At 38.4% G+C, this 11542-nt stretch overlaps 1 protein-coding gene across 1 annotated transcript; it reads left to right on the plus strand.

Annotated features, from left to right (window-relative positions):
• The first annotated feature begins 106 nt into the window (after positions 1-106).
• On the plus strand, positions 107-11514 carry atad5a (ATPase family AAA domain containing 5a). The gene is made up of 23 exons (XM_077212527.1): positions 107-437; positions 687-761; positions 868-2555; positions 2645-2723; positions 3014-3169; positions 3275-3416; positions 3559-3637; positions 3756-3937; positions 4035-4183; positions 4839-4989; positions 5104-5454; positions 6276-6372; positions 6499-6581; positions 6700-6815; positions 6919-7090; positions 7181-7357; positions 7509-7742; positions 7823-7887; positions 7993-8173; positions 8279-8436; positions 8892-9745; positions 10058-10216; positions 11216-11514. The coding sequence occupies exons 2-23, from the start codon at positions 711-713 to the stop codon at positions 11292-11294; spliced, it is 5403 nt and encodes a 1800-aa protein (XP_077068642.1). The 5' UTR covers positions 107-437; positions 687-710; the 3' UTR covers positions 11295-11514.
• Positions 11515-11542: the final 28 nt, after the last annotated feature.

The raw sequence follows: 11542 nt of genomic DNA on the forward strand, positions 1-11542 counted from the left end.
AGATTGACTGTTGGAATGTTGCTATTTTGAAATCTAATGTCGCGCTTTTTCCTGTTTGAGAATGAATGACGAAACGGACTGTGATTGGACGAACCGGCGCGGCGAAAGACATCCATGATATTTGGCGCCATTTGTCGAAAACAATTCAACTACACTAAAACCTACATTATTACAGAATATGGGCTCTCATTATTAGCGTCAAATGCACTTTTGATTTTAGATTTACACGCAAGGCGGGTTTCGGGTTGGGTAGTACCACATGTTATGTTTGTTTTTCACCGGTTTGGGAATGAATATCGATGTTTGGAAAATGTGTAGCAGCTAGATAGATAGGCTTTGTGTTTACTTAAACTCGTTGTTGTATTCATAGTTTATACACTGTGATCTGTAATTTTGGAGTATGTATCAACGTATCACCGAAGGAAGGAAAAGAACCGGTGAGTGTCTGCAATGTTTATGAATTTTCTAAAAACACACAACGTTACTTGACAGGTACACTTTTAATATATGCAATTATGAAGGCGTCATTTATTCAAACTGTAACTGTAGCTCCTTATGAATTATGAAATTATACAAACTTACATGTTGTAAATATGTTTAAATGCACTTTGAACACTTGATTCATGTGGCTTCGTTTTGTGTATTTGTCTTTTAAAACCTTGGGGTTGTATGTTAATTCCATACAGATTTTTAGTTTTGGGGGTGAAACGATGGCTGGTGCCGTTGCTATGGCAGCTGTCATAGAGGATTTTGAGGGTCAGGTATGTGTCATATAAAAAGTTGATATGCTGATATATGGAACTGATTTTATATTCGAAATACACTGAATGATTTTCATCAAATGCCATTATTGCTCTGTTTCTCCAGCCATGCAAGAAATTGAGAAAGGATGGCGATGCACCATCTGTCAGAACTATTACTAACTACTTTATGCCTAAGCCAGTGGAGAAACCGTTCTCACCGCCACGGTCTAACAACATTATGGATTACTTTAAGAGAACCTCGCCTGCACAAGAAATAAAAAGCTGCTCCCTGGTAGCTAAAGAGAACTCCCCAGAACCTTCAGAGCAAGGAAGTCGAGAAGTCCTTGGAAAACCTATAAGAGGACAGGGGCAGAAGCGAACCAGGAAGGCCAAGGACCACAAGAAGTTCAAAGAGGAGGATGCACAGATCGTCACAGATGATGTTGTCTTGATAGAGAGTACCAGTGAATCAGCTGTAAAGGAAAGGGATACTGTTGTTGTTCCAGCTCAAGCCTGTAATGATGCCTTCTCCAATAAAGAATCTGGCGTGAGGAAAAACACCACAGAGGCTGATCCAGATGTCCTGACAGTTAAGAATTCTGGGGAAAGCTCTGAACAAAAACCCTCTTTAAACCAAAGCAGGAAGAAAGATTGTGGGAACAGAAAATCTGCTGTGAGGAGAAACCGAAAGGCGAAAGGGGGCAGTGAAGAGACTAAGGAATGGGATGCTGATGCTCAAGACCCTGTATGTGTCGCTGAATTGGAGGAAAGTGCGGAAAAAGAAAGTAGCACCGTCACAATCTCATTTGAAGACTTCGTACAAAATCAGAACCAAGAGCAGGAGGAGAGCAATGCGATTCCCAAGACTGACACAGCTGAGACCTCAAATGAAGGCAACACCTGTAATGGTCAGAGTGATTCTGCAATCGGTCCTCTGCAGGTGTCACCCCGAACTCTCACGATCCAAGCTGAGGTGCATCCCATTTCCCCCGATCATCATGAGTCTGTCAAAACTGCCAAGGATTTAAAAGTCGCATCCATTTTTAGTAGAAATAAAAAAAGTCAAACAAAAGAAGACAAGAGTTTGTCTGTTCCTGTCCCAGAGGTTAAACAGGACGTACTGCCTGACCTCAAAAGGAAGTCTAACGTTGTTGTTCTTGAGGAAGATCTTGAACTTGATGTGATGGAATCCAGCTCCAATCCTCCTAAAAGCACTGAGGCGGAGAGAAAGCAGTTTATGAATGCCTTTAAACAGCCTAGTCTTGATGGATTTAAAAGCAAAACCAGTAAGGGTCAGAGCAAGCAGAACCAGGTTCAAGTGAAGGATTCAGAGACAACAGACAAGGAACATGAAGAAAAATCTCTTGAGGACAAACCCGAAACCAGCTCTGAGCAGAATGAAGAACAGAAGAGCTGTCCTGGGGACAAAAAGAAGCGAGGTAGGAAGGCTGGGAAAATGGGACAAGCTAAGGAAGCTGAAGATGCACAAGCTGCAACTCCAAAACCTGAAGAACCCGCCGCAGATATCGAGGTCAACAATGAGAGTGGGTCAGCTGATCATAACAACAGTGAACAGGCTGTAAGAGAGCTGAGGAGGTCTACCAGAGAGCTTTCACGCAGACAATCAGCCGCTGTGCTCGATAGTGTGTCGCAGAAGAAAGAGAGGCAAGAGAACACTGTGAAAGATGACGATGAGTCCCAAAATACACCCTTACCCTCTTTGGCCTCCACCCCAAAAGCTCACAGGCCCAAAAGGGGCATTTATAGAGCTGAAATGCTGTGCCCACCAGACAAGAAAGGCAGCCCCATCAGGTGAGTCTAACTTTTTAAATTCCTACAATCTCCTTTTATTTTTTCTTAAATTATTTGTTGTCTCATGGATTTGCCATTTTGTTTGATAGGATGAAAATCACCAGAGTATTTCCATCCTCTGCTACAAAAGCTGGTGATTTTGAAATATCAAGTCCTCTCTCCACACAGGTAAATAACATTTATGATTTATGTATGTTCCAAAAAATAATGCTATATAAATGTTTTATATTTCAAACATTATTATTATTATTTAAGATTTATATTTTGTTGTTTATAAAAGTGTTACATAGTTGTTTTTAATTAAGAAAATCTATACAATAACATTAAAATAATAAATGCATGTAATAAATACAAAATAAATGATTTAATATTTTGGATATATATTTGAATATTTTTAATTATTGTTATTGCCAGATGTTTACGATTAAAGATAACTCACAAAAATTCTCATTTGTTAGGAATTAAATGCAGTGAAAAAAAGAAAACAAGTTAGAAAGCTGGTGCAGAAAGCCAAAGATCTTCAGCAAAGTAAAAAGGACACTAATAAGGAGAAAGACACTGTACGACGCTCTACAAGAGGCAAAGAGTCAATCATAAATTACTGTGAAGATGAGGTGAGATAGTGGATGCGTCTTAAGTGAACTGGTGTAAATGTTTTATAAAGGCTGCTAATAATTGCTCAAGTTATTCTCTCATTTATATCAATGTCATCTTTTTAGGACTCTGTAGTTTTTTTGGATGAAAGTGAAAGCACTCCAGTCACCTCACATGAAAGTGACAAAAGCCAAAAGAAGATTCGTAGTTTGAACGAGGTTTTGGGTAAAAATACTACGCAAATCAAAACATCCAAAACTCCTGCAGGTAACGTGGACTGACACAAATGGTTAAAATTAAGTCAATACTTGCTTGAATATCTGAAGGTTTTTTTGGGGGGCAAACATGGAATCTGTGTTCAAGTCAATTAAAAAAATGCATTCGTGTCTATTTTCGATTTCTTTTTCAGCTTCTAAACTGGCTCCTCTGTCTGTTGACAAAAAAGCCCAGAGAACGTCAGTTGTCACCTCCATTTTTGACGACAGCAGGTATTACACTAATGAAAACAGACAGTATTTGAATTAGCAAATTCTCTTCAATGCTCTTAGTTATTTTCTCATTTCTCATTAAAAATCGAATAAATGCTTTTTTCCCAAACCCTGTCAGTCGAGAGGCATCCGAGAACTCGCAAGATGATGAACAGTTCAAGGCAAAGAGAGAGTTTCTGAAGAGCGGCCTTCCGGAGTCTTTTAAAAAGCAGATCGCAAAAACAGCAGCCAGCCGAGAGGCTTATAGTCAGGCCTGTGCTTCCTTCCAGACAGTGGTGCATGTTCAGCAGAGGGCTGCAGGTAAGCTGACAGGTCTTCTTTTGTTTAGAGCATTACATTGGTGTGTGTGTGTTTGAGAATAATGTGAGACTAATGTGTTCATTTCTTTCCATGTCAGATTGTTCTGTTTGGAACCTCCAGTGGCCTACAAATCCTTTCCTCGTGTGCTTAAAGGAGTCCTATAATTTACCAGCTGTTCAACTGATGTCTTTGGAGAAGTCTTTAGGTTATACTACAGTTCCTGCTACGAGAGCATTTAGCCAGAAGGTTGGTGATCTTTTGGTGACAATTTTTAGATGAAAGTTTTTCACATTTTTTTTTAATTCAAAAGGCAGAATATTTCTTATTTCTATTGAGCAAGGATGCATTCAACTGCTCAAAAGTGACCGTAAAGATATTTATAATGTTACTAAAGGAATCTATTTGAAATTAATGCTGTTATTTTGAAGATTTTATTAATCAAAGCATCACAAATAAAACTCACGGTTTCCTCAGAAATATTTAGCAACTGTTTTCAACATTGATGATAGTAATACATGTTTCTTGTGCATCTTATTAGTCATATAAATCAACTTATAAGTGTGTATATCTCCTCGCCTTCCATTGTCAATTAAGCTTGTTCCGGTTGCGTGTCCTCAAACTAGAAACCCACGTGAACTTCGAGTCTGAGGAGAAGGTGGAGAAACAACACTCTTCAATATTTTAAATTTGAACTGCAGTATCCATTTCAAACCACTAGCTGTCAATCTTACATACTTCACCTTGTAAAACTGTAATGATATTTCACAATATCACTGTTTTTACTGTATATTTATTTAAATAAATGCAGCTTGGGTGAGCAAAGGAGAATTTTTATGCATCATGCATTTATATACAGCAACGAATTGAACTTGTTTTTTTTTTTTTTTTAATTATTGTTTAGGTTTCTTGTCGGAATTCAGAGTTTTCTGAGCCAATCAGACAGCATCTTTTAGAGGAGATGAGAATCTCCAATCCCTCCTTCCCTCATCAACGTTTCTTTATGCGGTTTGTTAAGAGACATGAAGACTGCATCCTCCAAGCCTCTGCCTCAGGTGACTAAAAAATACAGTTTTGTTTTTTCTGTTCACATGAAGATATAATGCATGTATGTATTTATAATGAAACATAACCCAGAATTATTCACAGATTTATATGATTATTTGTAGAACCTGAAGGTGAGTCTAAGGTATCCCGTCCTGCTGGATCATCTGATGGCGTCGGAAGGAAACGGAAGCGTGTAGATGAAGGAGAGACCACCGGCAAAGGGGGTAAAAAACCAAAGGCCAGTCCCTCAAAAGGGGATGTCATAGTGATTGAAGAAAGTCCACCATCAGGAGGTCAGGCGGCACAGAATGTCTCTGACACCGTTCCATCTGGCAGAAGTCGAAGAGGTCGACCACAGAGGCAAAAACAGAAAGAAGAACCCAAGCCAGCAGAGTTACTCTCACCTGTGGGGAACCAGAAGGACATTCACATTATAGTAGATTCGTCTGTCCCAGAAAATTCTAGCACAGAAGGTGAAAATTAAATAAGTTTGTAGACAATCTTTTCACACTCTGAGTAGTTATCTTCCTCTTATAATCTGTGTTAGAATTTTGGTAACATTTTACAATAATGTTCAATTCATTAGCATTAGTTGTATTTTACAGAATTAATTCATTGTTAATTTCTACATACACAATTCTACATTTTATGTTGTATGAATCAGTTTATGTATTTATAAATGAATATGAATTAACAATGAGCAATGGTATAAAAGTTTGGGATCAGCACATTTTCTATTTTTATACACTGTAAAATGTAATTTATTCCTGTGATCAAAACTGAATTTTCAGCATTATTACTGCAGTCTTCAGTGTCACATGATCCTTCAGAAATCATTCTAATATGATGATCCGATGCTCAAAACATTTCTTATTATCAATGTTGAAAACAGCTGTGCTGCTTAATATTTTGTGGAATCCATGCTAAAAAAAATCCAGCATGCTTTTAAGAATAGAAATCTAAAAAGAACCTCTTTATTTGAAATATAATTTTTTGGTAACAATGTAAAAGTCTTTACTGTTAGTGTTGATCAAATTAGTGCGGCCTTGCTGATTACATTTATTCATTTATTTTTAAAAACCTGACCTCTTGAACTTTTGAACGTTAGTTCATCAAACTAAACTAGGTATTTATAAACTAACATTTATCTAGAATAATATATGCTGTTGGTAATTGTTAGTGCATGATACCTAATAAACTGAACCTAAAGTATCACCAAATATTTATATATGTTTCTTAAACTTGTTTGCTCTATATGTTGTTTAAATTTTAATTTTCATATTTTCATTTCTAGATGGTGTGAAAGAGGATGTGCTTTGGACAGAAAAATATCAGCCTCAGCACTCCAGTGAAATAATCGGGAATATGGAGTCTGTCCGGAGACTACACAGGTTGTTATCCTGCCAAGTTTAATCAAAGATTGTGAAAGTTCCCATTCACTAATCAACGTGTCAGTAATGAATATATCTTTTTTTATATACATTTCTTCCCATTTCATTTTTAATCGTCACCGTTAGCTGGCTGAAAGAGTGGAAATTGAGAGCTGACCGGGAAGAGAACAGAAAACAGCAAGAAAAAAAGCAAGAGGAGGACAGTAATGGTATGAAAAGATCCTAAATGTACTTGCTGTTTTGCTCTTGCTGATTTGCTTGCCTTTTTCAGCTGTACCAATATTCATATTCTTATCATTGTCTCAACTTTGTTACCCTGGCTCATAGGTGAAGGCCTGGATGAGACAGAAGATAATCTGTGTAACACACTTCTTATCACAGGACCCACTGGAGTGGGCAAGACTGCTGCAGTCTATGCCTGTGCGCAAGAACTGGGATTCAAGGTCTGGTTCATTTTTCATTTCACTTTCCTTTTTTGAACGTCACTATTAACAGTCTCAAAATAGTAAAAGATTTCTACCCACCCTGTTGTTTTTTTCCTTCAAGGTATTCGAGGTAAACTCCTCCTCTCAAAGGAGTGGTCGTCAGATCTTATCCCAGCTGAAGGAAGCCACTCAGTCCCACCAAGTGGACATCCAAGGTGTCAACGCTCACAAACCATCCTACTTCAGCAATTATAGCAGCAACAGCACCACCATCAAACCTGGCTCCTCTCCCAGTATGAATTTTCTCTTCTTTGATGATTGCACTACAATATATAGTGTGCATGTCTATTCGTATGAGTTCTCAGTGTCTCTTCTAATCACAGGAAAGGTGAACTCCCCCAGAAGGGTTGTATCATCGCCCAGGAAGCCTCCTCAGTCTCCTCGAAGTGCTCCATCCAGAAAAGGTGGCTTGGCTCCGACATCTCTGGCCAATTTCTTCAAAGCAGGTGGAAGACCCACTGGCAAAGAAGCAAACAGTCAAGACAAGAACACACAACCTGGTAATAATTAAAAATCCAATGATCTAAGTCAAGTGTTACCAAGCACAAATATTGAATTGATATTGCCATTTATTATGAGCTATATTAAGGAAATTGTTCTCAAGCTTCATGTTTAAGACCTTCCTAATGGCATTTCATGTTTTATTATAAGCATGTCCGAAAAAGTCTGCCAAAGCAAAAGAGATTGACAGCAAAAGCAAAAAGTGTCCCAGCGGAACTCCAGCCGGCACCAAGATCTCAGCTGAAGACCAGGGCAAGAAAACTGCCACATCCCTCATCTTATTTGAGGAGGTGGACATCATTTTTGATGATGACACTGGATTCCTGGCTGCAATAAAAACCTTCATGACCACAACCAAGAGACCAGTTATTTTAACAACCAGTGGTGAGTAAAGTTGTCCGTGAACAGAAATGTTCTATGCAAGATTTGTGAATTACTAGTCATCATTGGACCTTTTTGTGCAGATCCGACCTTTGGTGCTACATTTGATGGGTACTTTGAGGAAATCCATTTCAAATCTCCTTCAGTGGTAAGTACAGTTAATTTATTTTTTCTACTTTTCTAATTACTTTCTCCTATGTTCTCTTATATTGTGTGTTTAGTTTGTGATAGTCAACGCATTGTGTTTTTCCAGGCGGATGTGTCAAGTTACCTCCAGCTGCTGTGTCTGGTAGAAAACATGAGAACGGACACTAAGGATGTGTCCTGTCTGCTAGATTGGAACAGCTGTGATATTCGGCAAAGCCTCCTGCACCTACAATTCTGGGCATGCAGTGGTGGTGGACAGCAGATGCAGAGACCTTTGCCTTCATCAGGTAAAGATATATTTAATTGATTTAAAAAAGGTGCACTAAGAACTTTTGGATGTATATCATAATATCTGTATATAGTTAACAAAAACATTCTGTTTCACGCTATAGATCTCAAATGGAACGTCACGGATGACATTCACAATCAGTCTGTCAAAGCTAAGGATCTAAATGAGGATAAACTACCTCTTTGCCACACTGCATGCACAGAAACTTTGCTGGGAATCCGCAATATGCAAACAGAAAATATTGCAGATTTTCTGCTTAAGGTGAGTATTGAATTTCTGAAATTTTCAAATTAAGAAAGCAATGCAATTCGAATTTTGTCCAATACTGTTAAGCCGATAATTATTTTACAGTATTGGCAATAACTGAAAAATGGCATGTGTGTGTGTATATATATATACACATATATATATTTGTATAATGTCTATATGTCTAAAGAATTAATACAAAGCAAAAAATAATATATACAATAATTTCCCTATTTGTCCCATATTGTTGTTAAATTATTTTTAAATTGTTTTTGCTTTATTAGCATGCACTTTTAACAATCCAATATCAATACCGATAAAAAATAAATTAAAAAAATTGACCAAAAACAGATATAGTACCAATATATTTTGTATTATTGGTATTTATTTATTCATACACTGAAAATATAATTGTTTAAACATGTTCATTTCCAGAATTATTTCCTGATCAATCTGATCTTATTTTACAGTACGAGTCTTCAATACTAGAGAGCATTAAGTGCTGGGATATTCTCTCAAAGGTCCACAGAATGGGAGTGGAACTTCTCTACTCCAATATGGAGAGTCTGCTTCCTCTGCCAACTCGCCCTTTACCGCAGTCCACCCTCAAATCGCAATCAGCACCAAACCCACAGTCCCAGCCTGAGCAAGTATCTCAAAATGTGAGGTTAGAAGCTTTGGAAGAGCCCTCTGAAGAAGGTAGTCCCCTTAAATTGTCCTCCAGAATGAGAGGCCGCAAGAAGATGGGCAATAAAGACGTTTTCCAGTCGGATTCAGAGTCGGAGGAAGACTTCCTCTCACTGCCAAAAACCAGCAGAGATCCTGCTAAAAGCACTAATGCGGAAGCAGACAATCTTTCCGTGAATGTGCCTGAAGCTGTGCCGATAAAACCGAGGCACATTGTGTTATCTGAAGCCGAAAGAAAGAAGAGCAAGCCAGTGATGCATTGCCTAAGCAGTTTAGCAGAGTATATGGACCACATGTCCTTCCTGGACTCCTCATTGCACTACCAGCCTTTGCAGGCAGAGGGTTCCTGCAGACCACAGGACTTTGGCTGGACCGGTGCGAAGGTCAAGAGTGGGATGACGGATGACATTCGTTTAGAGTGTGTCAGCCAGGTAAATGGTGTTAGTGTTGATGAAATCCATGCTGCATTGAGGCATTTGAGCTTTAGGAAGTGCAAGGCTGTAGTCTCTGAGGCCTGGGACAGAGCACAGCAACTGGAGGAGGAGATCAGAAGAGAGGCAGAAGAGGAGCTCACCCTCCCTGTGGCTCCACACAGAGATGGCTTCAGCCTCGCTCAAGTCACACCTTGTGAACCAAGGTGAGAATTGAGGAAACCTTGTTGCAAAGTGTTACCAAAATAGTATATAAAAATGCCAATACCGAAACTTTCCTGAAAGTTTTTTCCACTAAAGTTTATTAAAATATGTATTAATGTTCTTAAACCTGCAAGTTGTGAGACAAGGATCGTGAAACTAGTTTAATGACAGTCTTTGGAAAACCAAAAAAATCTTAGAAATCTGTATATACCCATCCGTTGTCTCAATGTTTTACGTTTCCACTGACCTCTCTGCCCTGTGAGGCGGTTTATACACAACGTGCTGTAAGATTGTGTTCATTTTGTTTTGTACAGGCTGATGGAGAGGAGAAGTGAGGTGATGAAGTCGCTGCTCTCCACCATGTCGGCTGGGATGCTGGGAAACCGGGCAGCAGTGGCTCTGGACTACCTCCCCTCTCTACGCACCATCTGTAGGTCAGAGAGACTGAAGGAGCAGGGAAAGATCAAACGCAGGTGAGAGTTATTAGATACATTTATAGACTATCTGCAGTGAACATATGTTATTAGTGGTTACAAAATTACACATTTGAAAGAACTGTCTTTTTCCAATTATAGTGAGTTTTTTTTTGTGCATATTACTGATTTATTAATATCAATCATATTATACTGTTAATTATAGCAGGCATGATTCGTTTCCACTAGGTGGGGCATCAGTGAGAAGTATGTTCCTGTATTTGAGTTGGGCATTAAGACTATTATTTTAGTGTTTCCATGACTAAAAAGTCATGGAAATTGAATTGATTATTGAAGAGGTATGGAAACCCTGTGGCAGGTTAAGAGAGGAATCTTTTGGTTTAAAAATAGTCTGCTGTACACTATTGTCTTGACCACCCTGAAAGCCTGAAATGTCTCTAATGCATGACACACCATTTTTGAGCAAGAGACCCTGTGCTTTGTTACACTCCCAATGTGAGATCATTTCCAGATATTCAGATACCACACTGAGTTGAACAGTGACAATGAAAATACCCTTTACACAGTGGGCACATTTCACAAATTAAGATTACACCCTATATTTACAATAGGCAAAAGTGTTGCAAAGAAAACCACTGTCACAAATCCTGCTGTCTCATGAAAGTTGAACACTATATTTGATGGCCCAACACGGTAACTAACCACAGTTTTACATTCTGAACTCGCATTTGTTTTTTTGCTGAACTGACAGAACCGTGTCAAAATTCAACTTGGTCATAGTGCACAGGTCTAAAAAAACAAACAAAATGCAGTGGAGGGACAGGATGTGGCTTTTGCAAAGTTTAAATATGGCATGAGGTCACATGAGGTTTACAGATTAAACGGTTTTGTTTCTTGGTGATGTCGATGCAAGTCTTTTAAGTTTTGTCGACTTGTTTTAAATGTTCACATTCACTTGTCTTATTGTGGCAAAGCTACTCTAAAGATCCATATTTAACCAAATGATCATAGTGTTGTGTTTTTCCCCTACTTTTACAGGTTCTTGCATTATTTGGATGGTATACACTTCATTCTTCCTAAAAGCACAGTGGAGTTCCTGGCTTCCGAGTTCCCTTAAATTGCACGCATCTTTAGGCAGCCGCTTAAGGGCTGCTGGTTAATATGCATTTGTACAGTAATATATACTCAGAAGGAGTGTGGTTTTATGTTGTTGTAGACCTCACATATTTGTACTGATGTTTTAAATTTGCTGATCATTTATGTTTTGTACTTTTTGTCATGCATCTTCCAAAAAGTTTTATCAAGTAATAAATGTGGATTTGCTATTTGCCAGCAAACATGTTTTTTTCCCGTTTTATTTTCCCT

Source organism: Siphateles boraxobius, unplaced genomic scaffold (genome assembly GCF_051911475.1).
Source record: "Siphateles boraxobius isolate OS27281-9 unplaced genomic scaffold, OSU_SipBor_1 66, whole genome shotgun sequence".
NCBI classification, from domain to species: Eukaryota; Metazoa; Chordata; class Actinopteri; order Cypriniformes; family Leuciscidae; genus Siphateles; species Siphateles boraxobius.